At 35.1% G+C, this 20,761-nt stretch overlaps 1 protein-coding gene across 2 annotated transcripts in view; it reads left to right on the forward strand.

The window, feature by feature from the left end:
- Positions 1-20,761, forward strand: part of Lrrc7 (leucine rich repeat containing 7) — a 420,763-nt gene that overhangs the window by 274,839 nt on the left and 125,163 nt on the right. For both annotated transcript variants that reach the window (XM_077791099.1, XM_077791100.1), the window contains exons 8-10: positions 5,812-5,886; positions 11,545-11,689; positions 18,060-18,132. In XM_077791099.1, coding sequence (XP_077647225.1) covers positions 5,812-5,886; positions 11,545-11,689; positions 18,060-18,132 — 293 coding nt within the window. The remainder of the gene's footprint in view (positions 1-5,811; positions 5,887-11,544; positions 11,690-18,059; positions 18,133-20,761) is intronic.

Consider the following 20,761-nt stretch of genomic DNA (forward strand, 5'->3'; position numbering starts at 1 on the left):
CCACTATTCTATTACACAAACCTTTTCTCCCCTCTTGATCAATGGGTTACCTTGATCCCTACTGCAGCACTAAAATTTAAGAACTTCAGATATGCTTTCCCTCAACTTCTAACCCTCCCTCCGCCACACATGCCAACCTACAGCCATCCCACTTCTGTGTTCTGTGCTATTGCTTCTATTTAAAGTAGTCCCCTTCTTGAACTATCAAACCTTTTCCCCTCTTGGAATTTACTTCATTACTTTCATTCTCTTTTATCTGTCATTCATAGGTGCCCTCTCTCCCTATCTATCTCTATCTCTATCTCTCTCCTTTCTTTCTACCAGGCTTCTTTACCCTTGACCTCTCAGGTTCTTTGTAGACCCTCAACTTTTCTTTTCTCATCCAAACTTTAAAAAGAAGAAAAATAAAAAAAAAATCAATAAATGGGCTGGCATCTAACTAAAAAGCTTCTTCACAGCAAAGGAAATACTCAAGAGCATGAAGAGAGATCCTACAGAATGGGTGAAAATTTTTGCCACCTGCACCTCAGATAGGGCATTATTTTTCAGGATATACAAAGAAGTCAAACAACTTAACACCAATAAAACAAATAACCTAATGAATTAATGGGCAAAGGAAGTAAACAGACACTTTTCAAAAAAGAAATACAAATGGTTAACAAATAAATGGAAAAAAAGTTCGACATATTTTGCAATTAGAGAAATGCAAATTAAAACTACACTAAGACTCCATTTCACTCCAGTCAGAATGGCAATTAACAAGAATACAAGTAACGTAAATATTGATAAGGATGTGAAGAAAAGGAAATATTCATACATTGCTATTGGGACTACAAATTGGTACAACCACTGTGGAAAACAATATGGAGATTTCTCAAAAATTCAGGAATGGAATCACCATTTGACCCAGTTACCCACTTTTTGGAATATATCCAAGGAAATCAGCACATTACAGTGATGCAGCCACATCAGTGTTTATACAGCACAATTCACAATAGCTAAACTATGGAGCCAACATAGGTGCCCTTAGATAAAGAAATAGATAAAGAAAGTGTGGTATATACATAGACAATGGAGCATTACTCTGACATAAAGAATGACTGTGATATTTGTTGGTAAATGGATAGATCTGGAGACTATCATGCTAAATGAAATAAGCCAATCCCCAAAAACCAAAGGTCAAATATTCTCTCTAGTAAGTGGATGCTAACACACAACAAACAGAGGGGAGGATAGCAATAGATATTCATTGGATTAAACAAAGGGGAAGGAAGGGGAAGTAGAAAAAGGAAAGATAGTAGAATGAATCAGACTAACTTTCTTATGCTCATATATGAATACACCACAGTGAATCTCACCATTGTGCACATCCAAAAAACTGGGGTCCTAATTAGAATAAGATGTACCTCCATACTTATATAATTATATCAAAATGGATCCTACTGCCATGTATAACTAAAAAGAACCACAAATTTTTAAAAAAAAAATCACACAGCTAGTAAAAAAATAGACTATTCTACCTGTATTATTCCCATTTATTTTCATCTTATTTATCTTAAACACTCTGTAACATAGTTAGCACTTGAAATGGCTATTACCAAGACTACCAATGGCCTGCCTGCTGTTTCCAAAACAGCAATCTTTTTTTTTTTTAACCATACTTTCCTATCCCACGTATGATACTTTTGTTCAATTCCTTATTCCTCTTGGCTTCTCCAATAGGTCACTCCTTTTTTATCTCTTTCATTACCAATCTTAATCTGTTTTCATGCCTAAATTTTTTTCTTTTTTGTATCAATTTAGAGTTTTATTTATATTAGATATCTATAAATAAAAATACCACTCTATCAAAATCACTTCCTATTAAAATTTTTCTAGTGATTCTCCTTCCCCCATGCAATAAACTCCTATCTTCTTTAAAAAAAAATGAGATCTTTGTAAATCCTTGTTTTCCTTTGCTGCCTCACTTCATACTACTCACTCTGACTCAAAGTTACATAAATCAAACTGCCTATCCTTCTATTCACACATCATGTTATTTCTCACCACTGTGCTTCTGACTAAAATGTACTTTCTTTTCTCCCTTCTTTACTGGCCAACTCCTCATCTCAGCTCTGTGAATTCTCCCTCAGAGAATTCCTGAAGCAGATAGATTCCCTTCCTTTATGTTCCCATAATATGATATATTTACTCTTTGAGTGTTTGCTTCATAACTAGAATGTGGGTTTCTTAAAGTCAGAGGCTACTCTATACATATGACTCTAGTGTAATGCCTAGCACTTAGAAGATGTTTAATAAGTACTTAGTTAAGGGATGGATCGATTATAAAAGTGCTACACATATCATTCCTTTTTTTGTATAGTATCATTGTGTGGCAGAGATAGTAGTGTTCTCCAAACATTCCATAAACTCTTCCTATACTCTTTAACCTTCCTTGCCCTTAGACTGGGGCCATGAAAGTATTTCTAGACAATGGGATATAAGCATACATGATCTATGGCAAACCCAGCCCAATATCTTTAAAAACAGTGATAAGTTTTCTTCACTCTCTCTCTCTCTCCCTGCTTTGGCTCTTTTGGAAGTCTTGAGATGGTGGTTGGTGGTATCACAAGTATGTGAGGAATAAACCCATGCTGGACATGTAGTAGAAGTAGAAAGTAAGCCTGTTGTATTAAGTCACTGAGATTTCATGATGTATTTATTAAGGATTTATTCAGCATTATCTTGTCTACCCCAAATAATGCTTATTATTACAAATTTTTGCATTAACCTCTGTCTTATTGTATACAGGTAAGAATGTTGAACCTTACCCAGTAAGAACTTTCTCTTCATCTTAAATCTGTATAATGCCTAGGCTTAGGAAAAACTGAGACACATAACTCATGTTTTCTAAGTGGCCTATCTGTTGCTAGCCAGCCCTCTGCCTCAAAGCCTTTGCATGTTAAGAGCTCCTAAAGTGATTTATGTGTTCCATCCTTGCCCAGCCTAACATATAGGTGGGGTAGTTCATTGGCTGCTCCTTATAAGTGAAAGTAGGAATATTTTCTTACACAAAAAAAATGTTCACTAAACTTACTGACATAAATCTGATTCTACAGTAGAATGCCATGTCTCTAAATTTATACTTTTATCCCTATTATGAAGGAAACTTTTCCCAGGAATCTACCATATTCCATTGTAATCCCAAACTAAAGGGATCAGAGACTACCTCCAAAATGGATCTGAAGCCCTTCTAGTAGTCAAGGGTGTGTGTGTAACCTTCACTGAACTACAACTTCCAACTGATAAAATTCTATGCTTTTCCATGAATATTCCATAAAATGCACTGACATCCTACTTAGGTTCCAAATTGTATTGAACCATATTTATATTATATCCTTTCAATAAGCAATAATTATTTCAGATAAAAGAAACAGAAAACCTAGCTTCAAGTTTGACTTAGTTCAAAGATAATAGGGTGTCACCAAGGATCCATCTTTTAGCTCTAGTTTCTTTGAAAAGACTCCATCCTTAGGTAGGTTCTCCCATTACCTCATAGCTAGAGCTGCACCTTTCCAGTTCAAATCTAGCCGGGAAGAGAGTCTTTCCTTGAGAAGTCCCAAAGGTTCATTGCTTTCTGTAGTTTTGAATGGGTCAAATTCCATCTCTGAATCAGTCCTTATGGTCAGGGAAATACAGTGCACTAACTAGTTCAGGCCTTCGTCATCCCATCTAGTAGTAAAAAAGAATCTACTTCAAAGGAGGTGTATAGTCTAAGAGTGGAAAAGGTGATGATTTCTGGGGAAAAGTTCAGTAAAGGCCACCCCCAGAAGAGAAGTGATGCTGGCAGCAATAGCAGCTGCTATCCTTCTATATAGTCTGCTGCCCAGGAGGCAGAATTTAGAGAGAGCTTCTCACTAGGGAATGTGTGTCTATGCACTGTGTGTTACAGCTTGATCATATTCTCATTCCTTCTCTGTACTTGTCTAAGGTGTTCTTTCACCTGCTGCCTTGAGTTTTAGTTCTCTAGAATCATTTGTCTAAATATGCTTCATTTAGACAAAGAGATCTCGATGGAGTCAGAATGGCAGTCATCAAGAATACAGACAACAATATTGTGTTGGTGAAGATGTGGGGGGAAAGGCACACTCATACATTGCTGGTGGGACTGAAAATTGGTGCGGCTAATCTGGATAGCAGTATGGACATTCCTTAGGAAACTTGGAATGGAACTACCATCTGACCCAGCTATCCCACTCCTTGGTCTATACCCAAAGGACTTAAAATCAGCATACCACAGCCATGCAGCCACATCAGTGTTTTTTTTTTTTTTATTTAATATTTATTTTCTAGTTCTCGGCAGACACAACATCTTTGTTGGTATGTGGTGCTGAGGATCGAACCCGGGTCGCACGCATGCCAGGCGAGCGGGCTACCTCCTGAGCCACATCCCCAGCCCCAATGTATTTCTTTTTTTTTTTTTTTTTTAAATTTATTTATTTTTATTCTAATTTAGGATATGACAGCAGAATGCATTACAATTCATGTTACACATATAGAGCACAGTTTTTCATATCTATGGTTATATATAAAGTATATTCATACCATACGTGTCTTCATACATGTACTTAGGGTAATGACATCATCTAGTCTTATACTTTTATATTTCATGCTGTTTCTTTTTTTTTTTTTTTTTTTTATTGGTCGTTCATAACATTACATAGTTCTTAATACATCATATTACACGGTTTGATTCAAGTGGATTATGAACTCCCCCTTTTACCCCGTATACAAATTGCTGTATCACATCAGTTACCCTTCCATTGATTGACATATTGCCTTTCTAGTGTCTGATGTATTCTGCTGTCTGTCCTATTCTCTACTATCCCCCTCCCCTCCCCTTCCCTCCCCTCCCCCCTCCCCTTTTCTCTCTCTACCCCTTTTACTGTAAATCATTTCTTCCATTTGTATTATCTTGTCTTACCCCTCCATTCCTCTTATATGACATTTTGTATAACCCTGAGGATCGCCTTCCATTTCCATGCACATCAGTGTTTATAGGAGCTCAATTCACAAAACCTAAACTGTGGAAACAACCTAGATGCGCTTCAATATATGAATGGATAAAGAAACTGTGGGATATATACACAATGGAATATTACTCAGCATTAAAAGAAAATAAAATTATGTTATCTACAGGTAAATGGATGGAGTTGGAGAATATCATGCTAAGTGAAGTAAGCCAATCCCAAAAAATTAAAGACTGAATGTTCTCTCTGATAAGTGGCTGCTGATCCATAATGGGGGGGACATGGGAAAAATGGAGGAACTTTGATGGGGCAAAGTGGAGGGGGATGGGGAGGGGCATGGGGACAGAAAGATGGTGGAATGAGATGGACATTATTACCCTAGGTACTTGTATGACAGCTCATATGGTGCAACACTACATCATGTACAACCATAGAAATGCAAAGTTGTGCTGCAATTATGTGCAATGAATCAAAATGCATTCTGCTGTCATATATACCTAATTAAAATAAATTTTAAAAAGAAACTTATCAAGTGATTAGAGTATAATTAATGACACAAACAATAATGGGAAGATATTATGGAAATAGACTAATGTGTCGGAATAATAGATCTTAATTTTCATTAGTGTTATTCTTACCTTAAGAACTGTCAGTTTTGTTAGAGATCTATTAAACTTAGAGATTCTGAGAGGATTAACACAGATTCCTAACTAAAAACTCAAGATCCAAGGAACAGTATTTAATATATATGATAAGAAAAGACTCATTTTGTTTTCTTCCTTTCTCTCTGCCTCTCTCCCAGCCTGAAGTTCTGGATCAAATACAAAATTTAAGAGAGTTGTGGATGGATAATAATGCATTACAAGTACTACCTGGGGTATGTAAGTTTTATTATGCCATGTTGTTTAACATTTATGTTACACATTTGTTGCATTTGATAGTGACCAATCCTAAATCTTAAGTCTCAGTATTTGCATTTCAAAATAAAATAACACTTGCTAGAAGTATTCAGTCACCAAGTGTTTTCACTGATTTGTCCTCCAGTGTTTCAAATGTCTCTGTGAGTGTTACAGGTATGCAAAATGTATTAAAATTTTTTTCTTGGGTATTTTTCATCTCTTTTCATAGTCACTATTTTTTAAAAGCTGAGCATTCATCATTATTTTTGAAAAGAGGAATACTATATATAATACCACATTTTATTTTACAAAATTAGCCTATTCTTACAGGTAATTAGAGAATGGTTTCTGTTCGTATTGTTAGAGCTTTTCACAGATGAAAATCTCCTTCTTAATTCAGGCAACGTCCAAGAGATCCCACTTAAACTTTTGAAAATGGCAACAATCATATGGCATTAAAAACAAAAGTTGAACAGTCATTTTTTTTTCCCCTTGATTAAAGGGCAGTCCCATGGGACTTCCTAAGTATTAGGCTTACCTCTCAACTCGTGGAGTGTGACTTTTCTTGCTTTCTCAATTTAGTGAAAGAATAGCTTCCCAAAGAACACTTCCCCTCACCACCCACAGCACGTGCACTTGAATAAGTATATGCACACATGCACACACGAGCAGAGCAAGCACAAGTCCCCTGTGGTTGACCAACCCTGAACGCCTAGCACTGGACTGAGAACCAGAGCAGCTGGGTGTGTAATAATTCTTCAGTCAACACAAAATAGATGTGTGTTCCAAAAGCCAATTTTGCTCCTTTTTTATATGTATATTGACAAAAATTTTTTAATTAATTTTACATACAACAAGAACAAGAAGCTTATTCTCTGTTTAAATAAGCATGAGACCACAGAAAGAAAAACATTTGGAAAGAGTAGAGAAAATGTTTTCTTCCCCTAGCAAAAAGATATACGTCTGTCAACATGGCCAGAAAACAGAAAATCCACAGTTTTATCTTTCCATAATTTTAGTTACCCACAGTCAACTGCAGTTCAAAAAAATAAAACCAGAAATAAGCAATACATAAGTTTTAACTAACTTTTATTATAATATATTGTTTTAATTGTTTTATTTTATCATTAGTTGTCATCACTTACTTTACTGTTTATTATTAATTATTTATTCATCATCATTATCATTATTGTTTGTTTATTCATTTGTTATATACTTATTATTTATTTATTCATTGTTTAATCTCTTACTGTTCCCAATTGATAAACTAAATTTTACCATAGTATTTTACATAAATTTTACCATATATTCATGGACAAAACAGTATATATAGGTTTCAATCACAGAATGTCTTGGAATTTATCCCCCCAAAATAAGAAGGGACTGCTATGTATGTGCAAATCCTGGAGAAATATGGGTAAGACGCTACTAATTTCCTGTGCAGAGGTTGAGGAAACAATGCATGTCTAGTTGGAAGTTCACACCCACTTCTCCAACATGTTTATTTAAAAACACATAGCATGTGCCATGAGCTAGGCATTTTCATGATATTTTACAAATATGGACTCATTGAATCCTCCTAACAACCTGGTAATGTAGATTCTTACCATCTTCATTTTATAAATAAGGAAACTGAAATACAGGAAGGGCAAGTAACTAGCTCAAGATCATTCGACCAGTAAATGATGGACCTGTGACTCAACCCAGCTCAAGAGGCTTCTGCTCTATATGGAACCAATAGAAGTTACAAATGAGAATTAAACTCATCGTACTTATCATGATGAATATGTTTCCAAAACCCAGCTGTGCAAATCAACTCGCACCCCAAATTCCCTAATGTATTATTTAAATGGAAAGGCAATGATGAGATCTATAAAACATAGAATACTACCTAACGTGTCTTTTTTCAGTTTTTCATATGGTCTGCTAGCTTTAAGTAGATTCCTTGCTTTATTTATTATGCTTGAATTTGACCTTTTGCTTTACCTTCTACGGGAGTATCCCATACCTCCCTACCATAAATAGCCATCGCTTTCCAAATGTTGGTACTTGAAAAAGACTGTTTCTGTATTACCTGGAAGCACTTGACTTTGAAAGGCAGAATGCAGCCTGCAACTTATATTTACATAACAGAATGATTAATTATAAATATTTAGTATCATGGACATGAAAAAGTACATTCACTTTTTGCTTAATTCATAATGCCTTGAGTTAATACATATTTGGAAGTATGGACTTATTTATTTGTCTATTTATTTATTTATCACATTGTTATTTATCTTACTGTTTATTTTTTATTTATTTATTTATTTATTTATTGTTTGATTATTCATTTTTAATCTCTTACTGTTTATAATTGATAAACTAAATTTTATCAAAGCTATGTATTTATGGACAAAACAGTATATGTAGGTTTTGATCATAACTCTGGTCTCAGGCATCCACAGTTATGATTTTTCTACTCAGTTTTTCATAAATCAAAGAGGCAACTAGATAATACTCAAATTTTTTTCTTCTATGTGGCACTATTTTATGACCATCATTTTAAGGTTAATTAACCAAAATATGACTAAACAATGTATTGAATCTATATTTATTTTCAAACTCCAGTATCTTCTTCAACCTGTGGTTTCCACTCTTTCGCTTTTCTGTCCAGTGCTCGCCTACAAACCCTTCGACACCCAAAGACATACGATCAACACCCTCAAGGACTCTGAGACATTATTCTCAAAGCCCTTTTCACCAGGCTTTAAATGCCTTTGTAAGGTCTTTGAAAGTGCAGGTTGAGAAAGACTCAGAAGTAAACACCAAAGCATTCCTTTTCTTCCAAAAAGAATGTTCAGAAAGTACACTGAAAAAAAAAAAAATATTGACTTGTGCTTGAGATAATGAGATAGCAATGAAAGAAACTTCAAGGATGAAAGAAATGTTCTTATGATAAAGGGACAAAAAAGGAAAAACACACATACACATACAACATCCTTTTATTGCTCAATAAAAGGCAAGAGTGCGTTAAAGGAACATAATGATTTCTTGGGGTGCAAAATCATTTGTGACAGTTTTTTTCCAAGTGACATATTTCTTAGTCATGGAAAAAACTCAACCCTTTGGTCTGACTCTCTAAATACTCTCTTTCCATGACCACTTAGGGAGATGAGGAAGGGGACTGGAGATATGTATTGGGTTAATTAGGGACATGGTAGTCAGGAACTGCTGGTGTAATGGAGTGGTCTTTGCAGTTTGTAAGCTGATAAAGTGATAAAAGTAGGCTGATTGTGATTCAGTAGGTATGGAGTGGGCACAAGATTGTACTTTTTTGACAAGATCCCAAGTGAGGTCAGTGCTGCTGGTCTGCAATACACAATTTGACTCACAAGAATATGAATTAGTAAGACAATAAAAATGTATATAATATATATATATATGTAAAATATTTAGTACAGTGTCAAACGTGTGCTTGTGTGTACATATGTTTGTTTATACTCTGTCAAATAAGTAGAGGTGATATAGTAAAGTGTATGTGGGTAGATCACATAGATGAACTATTATGCTTCTGAAATGTGTAGGACACTTATTTGCAAAATATACCCTAAAGTAAAGAAAAATAAAGACTTTCATCCTGCTCTCACTCCTACAGTCCACGTGTGAGCTAAGTGATTATGCTTTGTTCATTGTCCATGGTATGAGTGATTTCTTCCATCCCCAGCAATCAGTTAGCAACCCAGTCATTCCACTTCTAAATTTTACTTGAGCCCATCCTTCTTTATCCTCATTCCTATTTCCTTAAGTACTAAACTACTGAACAACTAAGCTGCTTCTATACAGTAGTCTTTCCATATCTGCTGGAGATTGGTTCCAGGATAGCCCTTACCCTGGGATACCTAAATCCACAAATGTTCAAATCCCTTACATAAAATAGTATAATATTTTCATATTACCTATTCCTTTTATATAGTTTAAACCATCTAAATTATTTTTAATGCCTGATGCAATGCAAATGCTAGGTGAATAGTTGTTATACTGTATTGTTTAAAGACTAATGACAAGGAAAAACCCAGTACATCTGTAGTACAGATGCAATTTTTCTGAATATTTTGACTCATGGCTGCTTGTGGATGCTGTAGGCCGACAGCATAGTACTTCCAATGGCTCCTGACTACAGTCACATATGTGCCTTTGTGAAGGTTTCCTGAAGTTATTTTTTTCAAGCATTAATCCAATGATGTAGTTCCTCATCTCACAAGTTTTTGAATAGCTTTCCTGCCTGTAAGACAGAGTTCTCATCCCCACATGACATGCCATGTCTTTTACCAGCTGGCTCCCTCTATAAGCCCAACTTTATCACAAATTCCAATCACTTTGAATTTCTCACTCTTTCTCAATCAGGCAATGCTTTCTCACACTTCTCTGTGCATGTACATGCTGTTCTCTCTCCTAGGATTCTTCTTTCTTGACAAGCAGTGTCTGCCAGACAATTTGCAACCCTTCCCCTGTTCTTTTGTAGCATTCTCTACATGCTTTGTATTGTATCTATCACAGGGTATTATATTTATTAATTTATTCAAATGTTTCTTTCACTACTATGAACTCCTCAAGGATGGAGAATTTGTCTTCATCCTGACAAGTTTGTCCCCATACCTAACTGTCTGACTCATGATTTTCTCCGGTGTAAAGCATAGGTTCATAGTAGATCCTCAAAAGCAACTGCCAAATCAACAAAATATTGAATCTGATTAGTAGAATAAAGTCAAAAATCACAATTTTAAATATCCCTCATGCATTTAAAATTTTAAGGATCATTATATCAACACCATTTCAGTGGCAACATTAGTTATATTGTTCAGAAATAAGTTTGAGATTATTGCTGTTTTAACAATTGCATTGATGCATATTATGTGTTTTAACTGTTTCATTGAGATATAATTCCATATCATACACAATTTAGTTGTTTTTAGCATGCTCACATGATAATCAAACATCAGCACATTGAATTTTAGAATATTTTCATCACTCCTGAAAGAAACTGATTCCATCAAAAGTCATTCCCATACTACCTCCACCCAATCCCTAACAACCCTACTCCACTTTCTGTCTCTTGTTTGTTCTAATTATTTAATATAAATGGAATCGTTATACTATGTGTTCTCTGTGATAGGTACCTTTTGAGGTTCAACCACTCTTTAGCATGTATCAATACTTCACTTATTGTTAGTGCCAAAAAAATTCCATTTTATGGATAAACCACATTTTGTTTATCCATTCATATTTCATGTACAATTTGATTGTCACTCCTTTAGGCCATTGTGCATAATGCATCTGTGAGCATTTTTGTAAGGTTTTGTATGTACATACATGATTTTGTTCTCAGGTATATATGTAGATTTTGTGGGTCATATGAAAATTCAATGTTTAACATTTTGAGAAACTGTCAAACTGTTTTTTTCCAAGTGGATACAACATTTTCCATTCCTATTAAAAATGTATGGGGGTTGATTACAATATTTCTGTATCTTTGCCAACACCTATTATTGTTGTGGTTGATTTTAAAATTAGTTTGCCAGAGTATGGTTTTGACAATTTTAAAATGTTTTGTGAAAGTTTCTCAACTAACCCTGAGTTTATGCAATGTCATCAAGTCTATAGGGAAGTTAAAGATGTTGGTATACCTGGATATGTCAAAAAACAGAATAGAAACCGTTGACATGGATATTTCTGGATGTGAAGCCCTTGAGGACCTCTTATTATCATCGAATATGTTGCAACAGTTACCTGACTCAATAGGTGAGAATATAATATTTTCTCATGAATATTTATGTCAAATGTACACTTTCCTTTTTTGACAGTACAGTTTGTTTACTGATGTAGGCAATATACTGTTAGCCTGATATTAATAAATTAACAAATTCACCATACAGGAGTACAAAATAGCATTTTACAAATATCTCAGAATGTGAACTCTAGTTGTCCAATTCAAGGAGTCTTTCCTATTTAAAAATGAACCTACAGAATTGGCATGCTTCAAAACTTGGAAAATCTCCTAAGCTGTAAAATGTTATTATAAGAAGTAAATATTTTAAATTTAGAGTAATTTGATAATTATGGGTAATTACCCTTATATCACCATAGTTTTACAGTAGCTTCTATATACAGGGTGTGGCTATGTTATACTTTTATGCCCTTGGAACACTGTTGTAATATAGGAATAGCAAAAATATATAGATATAAAATGTTCTCTTGTTCTAAAAAGGGTACAGTGTCTTTAATATGTTGTTAAGGTTATTAGGGGCAGATGGTTTGTCCATAAGAATATAGAAACACTCAATCCTTTTTTGTTTATAAATTTTTGTGTGGGTAGAGTTATGAAAGACTAATTTGAATAATGAGTAAACCTTTTGTATAAATATCTTGCAATTGTTATTTATGAGAATGAGGGAGGTAACCATCAAATTACTTAATTCTGGATCTAACTTCTTTGGAATAGATGTGTCATATGTGCTGGAATTTAATAATGTTTCTAAAAGTAGTCCCAGCTTAAGTAGGGACTTGAAGGCATTTCCCCACATTTTTCTTCAGCATCTTATTACTAATTTCATTCGCACCTTTCCTTTAGGCTGATGGAAACATTTGTTATAGCACAATCCTAGTCTAGATTTTCCTTTTATTCTTTCTATATTTGCTGACTTTTTGATTTACATATCACATATTTTAAAACAGTGTTTCTCCAACTTGTCTGATCATTAAAAAGTTAACTGAGGGGTTTATTAAACCCTTCCCCATTTCCAATTCCAGTCTCTCCAGCTTTGAAATTCTGGTTCAGAAAGTCTGTCATGGGCCATCTGATCTATATTTTTATTAAAGATCCTGGATGAAACTTGTGATCAGATATGTCTCAGAAATACTGGTTTTTGTTGTTACAGTTAGGAGGTATAATGGTTGAGAAGAGCAACCTTTGGTCAAGATGACTGAATGACATGGAGTATCACTTTAAACCCCTGCTACACTATTCTGCCCCACTTCAAATACATAGGAACTTATTTTTGCTCTTTACTGCCTCTTAAGTGCTGAGAATTGTGCAGATATATGGTATGTCCTTCTTAAATAATTAGTAAAGAAAAGAACTGATCCATGCTAAAGAAGAACAGATGCCTGCCCAAGCCTGAGATTAAAAAAAAATGCAGGGCTGGGGATGTGGCTCAAGCGGTAGCGCGCTCGCCTGGCATGCGTGCGGCCTGTTCGATCCTCAGCACCACATACAAACAAAGATGTTGTGTCTGCCGAAAACTAAAAAATAAATATTAAAAATCCACCCCCCTCTTAAAAAAACTGCAGTGGTGACCCAAGGAAATAGATGGGTTAATCTCAATGTATCCACTTAAATAGAAATGGAATCTATAACTTCTTAACCAGCAGAGGAGGGACAAAGGGAGAAAAGAAATATTCACACAGAAAAAGAAAGAAGAATAACTTTTTAAAAAATCATGGAAAACATAAAATTGAAATCAGACTTTTTGTCTTAAACCCCAACAAATATAATGAATTAAGCTTGTTTTAAAAATCAATATTTCATACAATATGTATTTCAGTTCAACTATATTCTGATTATGAGAACCATCTAAAACAAAACACACAAAATTTGATTTTAAGACAGTGGTAGAAAATGAAACATTATTAACACGATATGATTATTTGCTCCCTTTAAGAAAGCAGACTAGGAATCCGGCTTTCTGAGCTGAGAAAAGCAGCTTGTATGAGTAATGAAGAATACTTGGCTAGACACTGGGCTGGAATAAAGCAGATGAAGGCAGGCACGTGGTATGACAGTCGACGCCTTCAGTTCATATCTGAATGGGTCTTGTGATTCCATTACAGAAACTTGTCCCTCAAACTGTCTTTGGACCCTATTGAAACTGCAGGGGAAGTTGTACTTGAACATCTGCAGCATTGCCACAGTACCTGATTATAGATGTAGAAAGGCTGATTTTCCTCAGAGAATTCTCTTCTTAGCCAAGAGAAATATCTGGACGGGACACTGAGCGTTCTGTTCTGTGGCTCTAGAATAATTCATAGATGCAAATTGCATCTTGTCTTGCTTATTTGGGTAGAAATCATCTATTGAACTACCAACATTTAAAAGAATAAAAGATAAGAATTTTCATAATATAAAGAAATAACACAGAAAATAAAATCTTTCCTTCTAGCAGGCCTGTGTCCTTCTGCAGCTGTGGGATGTTTGAATAGAATGACAGACAACAAGCCCAGTATGCTTAATCCCCTTTCTTGTACTGGATCCAGGGAAAATGAAGAGTACTTTTTTCCTCTTCTAGGTAGAGAGTTTCAATAATCAGCTTCTTTGGATAACAGAGAAACTGAATAAAGGAGAACATAATTTTTCACTTTTCAAAATAATTTATCTTAGTCACTTAGCAATTAAGGCTTTGTAAGTCGGATTACCTGGTTCAAATTCTAGTATTTCTTCCTCACTAGCTGTGCGACCTTAGACAAGTTACATAATTTCTCTGTGTGTCAGTTTCATAATCTATTAAGTGAGAGTAGTGGTACAACTTGAATAATGATATTATTTTGAGGAAAGAATTAATTAATATATGTAAGTTTGGTCAGAACAGTCCTTGTCATAGTAAGTAGTCTATCAATTTCAGCTACTATAATATCATAATAATTATTATCATCTTAGATTTTAAGAGTGCATAGATATTTGCTTTCAACTTTCTATAACGTGTATAAATGCCAAGTGAATATAAACTGTTTTAATAACAAATCATGTAAAGGTTGAATACATCAATACTATTTATATATTTATATATAAGAGTAGCTAAAATTGCAGTGATAGTCCACCTTTTCATCCAGAAGTTCATAACTGGAATATAAGATAAAGGGATAATTGAGGGAGGTTTCAAGTAGAGAGAGGAATAGGATAAAATAACTTTAATTCGCATGGAGTAGAAGAAAGTACAAGAAGATATAATATGAAAGTGAAATACAATACACTGACAAGTTATATGGCACCTATGTATGATATATCAAAATGCATAAATGCATTCTACTGTCATGTATAATTAATTAAAACAAATTTTAAAATCAAGAAAAAAAAAAGAAAATGAAATACAGGAATAATCTGGCAGAAAAATACATGAGCAATGAGTGAGACTGGTGCCCATGATCAGATTCCCAGGGAAGTTCTAGAATCAGTCCAACAGTGTGTCCCTGTGGATGGCCCAGGAGTGTTAAAGCCACATCGCAAATGAGAGAGGTTCCTATAAATCTAGAGAGGTGGAACTAAGCAGGGAGGCCCAACTTGCTTCAAATTGTAAATCTACAGAAGCTTCTGGTCAGAGCCCTTACTCCAATCTTCAGAAAAATCGGTCGCACCAACATTTGGCCTTAGTCCCTGACCTGCCTCAAAGTTTGTCACCATGACTCTAGATCAGTTGACCGCGGGATCTTCTTTTTTTTTTTTTTTTTTTTCAAGCAGAAACGAACTTTATTTTTAGAACACACTCGGCAACACATGAGCTCTTCAGGAATTCCCTCAGAGCCCAACTGCCACCACCGGCTTTTTTTGCTAGCCTCTCTACAGCTCTTGAGCCTGATTGGCTGGGTTGCGTGGACAGAGCCAAAAGAGTCCCCCAATGAGCAGCTCCCTGGTCTGAAAGGGCAGGGAAACAGCCCAATGAGCATCACCGCAGAGGAGCCAATCAGCTGGAAGTTTGCTGGGGCGGACTGCGGGATCTTCTTAAAGAGCTTAGTGACCTAATTATGTGGCATTTGTTTGGCCTTATATAACCCATCCCTTAGCCTCTGATGACCCAATCTACTGATGTCAAGACTGTGGCCCTCCTCTAGCATCACTCATAGGCAGGAGCAATAATCTATCTGATCAGGGTTACCAACTCATAAAAATTTAACTGTAATTCATAGTCCCATGTTTACTTTCCACAACTGATAAAAGAGCTCAGGTGTTCTCTTCTATTTACAAAGTTGGTATTTTATCATATGCACTAGGAGAAGCTGAATGATTCAATCACCTTTTGAACATAAATGAATACAGCAGTGGGTGTTCAAACTTCAGAGATAAATTACCACCATATGAATTGTCCTCTTTCCCAGGTGCAGCTGCTTTCGAGTTGACGTTATTAAGCTCCAAATTCTGTAGATATTTTCTCACAGTAGACTGATAGTGGTAACATTTCTCTCCCTCCAGGGAGAGAAAGTCTCTGCTTCTGAAGAAAATGTAATTTAGTATACTGAAATTTAAAGTGAAACACAGCTTTATTTCAGGTAGATGACTTACTCTTGCCTTTAAAGAATCCTCAAAAAACTTGAGAGGGGATAGATATGACCTAAAAGCATGTTCACAAACTATAGTTCTTCAAGATATTCTATGTGTGGGCTGGAGAAATAGCTCAGTTGGTAGAGTACTTGCCTTGCATGTACAAAGGCTCTGGGTTCAATCCCCAGCAACACCAAAAAAAAAAAAAAAAAAACCATATTCTAACCACACACACACACACACACACACTCTACAATAACTTTGGAAAGTCATGTTGTTGAATGAGCATATCAAGAGCTCTTTTCCTCCTTAAACAAAGCCATATGATTTTGTTTAATTTAGCATTTCTCAAAATATATTTGACCATGGAACTTAATGTAGTTCAGAACAAAGTGTCTTCCGGACACAGTAATCTATTGTATATAGGTGTAGCTCCAATTTAAAACAAAACTTGGGGCTGGGAATGTGGCTCAAGTGGTAGCGTGCTCACCTGGCATGCATGCAACCTGGGTTCAATCCTCAGCACCACATATAAACAAAGATGTTGTGTCTGCCGAAAACTAAAAAAATAAATAAATATTTAAAAAATTCTCTCTCTCTCTCTCTCTCTCTCTCTCTCTCTCTCTTTCTCTCTCTCTTAAAAAAAAAAAACAGAGTTGGAGAATATCATGCTAAGCAAAATAAGCCAATCCCAAAACCCAGGGCCGAATGTTTTCTCTGATAAGTGGATGCTAATCCATAATGCAGGGGAAGGGCATGGAATGAATAGAGGAACTTTTGATGGGGCAAAGAGGAAGGAGGGGGAGGAGGCATGAAGGTAGGAAAGATGGTGGAGACATGGACATCATTACCCTCGATACATGTATGATTATACAAATGGTGTGATTTTTTTCAGAGAAGTGAAAAATTCTGCTGCATTTATGTACAATGAATCAAAGAGCTTTCTGCTGTCATGTATAACTGATTAGAACTAATTTTAAAAAGCACTTATAAAAGTATATTTAAAATTGTTGCTGAAATTCAGATGTGTGTAAAATTATAAATTAGGATATAATATTTTAAATATTAAACCAAAAATTAAAATGATATTAAATAGATTTCTAGTTGTTTTATTATTATTATGTAACTTAATTTAACAAAACAGGATTATAAATGTGGCATTATTATCTATGTTTATTCTTGTTTTGTGGATGATTATATGTAGACTAAGACATTATTAAACTCAGCAAGTCTGGAGACCTTAAATCAGAGAGTGAAAGATAAATAGTTGTAACTTCAGTTCCTGGCTGGTTCTATTGGCATATTAAAATAATGAGATTTGAGTTTAAAGATGCTCCAAGTCCAGGATTTATGATATCAAGCAGAATATGAAGTCATATGGTATCATTTTCCAAGTCCTTCATTGTGAGCACTGCATTGCAGTGCCTTAGTATGCATTCATGGGTTATTAGGCTTTATTCAGACGTGTGTTCAATCTGCATCACAACATGGATGTTAGTTATTAGTATTTATTAGTAAATTAAATATTAAATAATAGCTGGCTTGAAACATTTCAACTTATCCATTTGATGAAGAATAGGATGGGGAAATGTAGTAGTGGTATCTGTATCAATACAATGTATATAGAGCTTTCGGTTTTGTTTACTGCATCAATGTTCTTGAACTCCTATAAGTGAATTTTTCAAAAGACATTCAAAAGTATACAACACACAAATACTGTATCAGTTTATGGTTTTATAGAAGCAGAGTGCAGCCAGTTAGCATGCCAATCATTTATCACAAGTGATTCCTTTGATTTCTTTTATGTGACATTTCCTGTCATAAATACGCTGATGTATTAATAAACCTTATTCTCTGTTTTAGGACTGTTGAAAAAACTGACTACTCTAAAAGTAGATGACAATCAACTTACAATGCTGCCCAATACAATCGGAAAGTAAGTGCCAATGTTTCATACCAGTCAGCCTGTCTAAAGCCAGAAATGAAAGGATATGTTGACTTTTCTGCTACAAACATTTTCTACTATAGATACCAATAATCTTATTCCTATTTCAATTTCTTCTGGATTAATTTTATTTAATATATATATATATATATATATATATCTTAATTTAATTTTATATTTGAACATTGCATTGGCATTCGTCTATGTAATATCATGAGAAATGTTCAGCCATAAATCTTTCACAGCAAAACAATTAACCAGACCTTCAATTATACTCTTAATGGTATTTTCCAGCTAGAATTTTTTTGATATTTTCAAATGACTAGCAGTTGTAAACTCACTTGGGTATTTCTTGCAAAATTAGATCAATTTTTCTAAGGTGCTACGGTATGTATATGTTGCCATTATACTGTTTTTAATATTTGATATGTATCAAAGCATATAGTGTTTTTATAAGCAAAAAGAGAAGCATCTGCTTAGCTAGCAATTTTTAAAACTTCAAGATGAAAATCCAACATTGTCTTTTAAGGATAAAATGTGGTCCATTTATTTTATAGAAATTCATTTCTAACTTTCTATTGCTGTTAACATTTGGTTCACAATTCTTTAAGAAATATGTATTCTCAATGCTTCACTGAAATGCTTTTCTCTGTGAAATGAGGAATCTCAGGATAAGAAGCTTTTATCCTGAGATTACTAAGGCAATGTTATCAGGATCTTGTCCCATATCTCATTGTGAAGAATTATATAAATTCTTTATTCAACAAATTTGAATATACTAGGCAAGAAAAAGCCTCACTTTTTAAAAACAGCTTTTTTGTATATGATTGATAGACGGCCAACTATAAATATTCAATTCTCTAATTTGACAAGTTTTGACATAGTTATAAAATCTTAGATCTATCCCTACCACAATCAAAGATAGCAAGAGTGTCCCTCACCGCTCCCCTCCCCTGTTCCTAGCAAGGGCACTGGAAACCATGGATCTGAAAAACTTCACTTTTAAAAAGTAGAATAGTTTAGCAAAATTCAAATTCAAATGTTCAGACTTTGGTAAGTAGAAAAAGTCTCAACCATTTCTGATATTGTAATACCACACCATACAATATGATTCTGTCTATAGTTTTCTTTCATTTTTTCTAGTGCAAAGAAAACATTATTTATGGGGGAGGGGAGGTACTCAAAGGTAATTATCCTTATAAGACTGATGTTTTTCAAAAATTCTTCCTGATTACACTCTCTTAGATACTACCCTTTCATCATTGATCGTCAATGCTCAGTGGAAACTGAATTCAACCTCATCTATTCCTGCTAAGGTCATGATGGATGTTTTGCCATTTGTGTTCACATTTCTTACATAGACCAAGTACCACAATGAAGAGGTTTATAACCTAAAAATCAGCAAAGAAAAGTTGTTTTTTTGGTAGGAAGTGGAACCTTGACTTGGTCTTCCTAAGAACTAGCTTTTGTCAAGAGATGTTCAGCCAGACTCTGGCCCTCTTTACAACCTCCCAGAGACAAACAGCTTTTTCTGGAGTCCCACAGGTCTTAGCCCATGACTGACATTATAGATATGTGTTTTGAGCTCCTATCACACATGAGTATGAATTCCTGCCTCTGCCCTTCACTGGCTACACCTCATGCCAGACTAGTTTTGGGAACAGGCAATCTACAGCTCTGTCTCCTTCCTGCAGCCACATAGGTTGCCATAGCCTGGCTGTGCACACACTTTAAGCCAGTTTTATGTCACCTCTAATATCTTGTCTTGACCCTTGCAGTCCTCTTGGTAGTTGACTTAGAAACTTGGAGAAAGCTGAATTTTTCAACTAGTCATTTGATATAAGCTTTAATACCACTAAGTTCAAAAGGAACAGATTTAGAGACCTCACTTGGCTGTCAGCAGCTTTCAATTACTTGAACACAAGGCAATTCAGAAAATCAGAGTGAGTGGCTGGAAATTAGAGCATCTATCTGTGCTGAGAAGGCAGAACAGTGAGCCTTCATATTGAAAGCAACTCGTTCTAATTAAACTCTCAAATGTCACAAAGCAAAAAAACAAAAAACATACTTATGTTGGATAAAAGAAGCAATATTTAAAAGAGCTGGAATCTGGCCAACATTGAAAGACCAAAAGAACTTAATGGAGTTTCATAGGGGTTGAGGGAGGCATAGTGCTTTGCTAGACCTAATCAATATTAGACAGCCTCTTAATGGAACTTTCATGAAAGCCACTGAAACACTGGTTGCATAGACATAAGGATCCACTTGAAGTCCATGGGTACTAGTGATTGAGTAAAATCCCTGCCCTTCTGACTGCCAGTTTCAGGCATCACCCGCAACAGGATTGACAATAGGGAAACTAACATAATGAGAGATGTGGAAATCTAATTTCCAGTAGAAAAGGAGAGGATACCTATGGTGTACATCTTAAAGAAATAGTTTCTGGAAAGCACCTAAAGTGGGGATGTAACTAGAGGATCAAGAAATCCAAGCCTATGGGCCCAGGCCTTCTAAGATGCAGCCCAAAACCAGTTCTAGAACTTGCTGATACAGTATGCTTTCCTCACTGGAGGACCCAGGAACCCAGAAAGTCACCACCATCTGCCACCACCCATTGAAG

Source organism: Urocitellus parryii, chromosome 11, assembly GCF_045843805.1.
Source record: "Urocitellus parryii isolate mUroPar1 chromosome 11, mUroPar1.hap1, whole genome shotgun sequence".
NCBI classification, from domain to species: domain Eukaryota; kingdom Metazoa; phylum Chordata; class Mammalia; order Rodentia; family Sciuridae; genus Urocitellus; species Urocitellus parryii.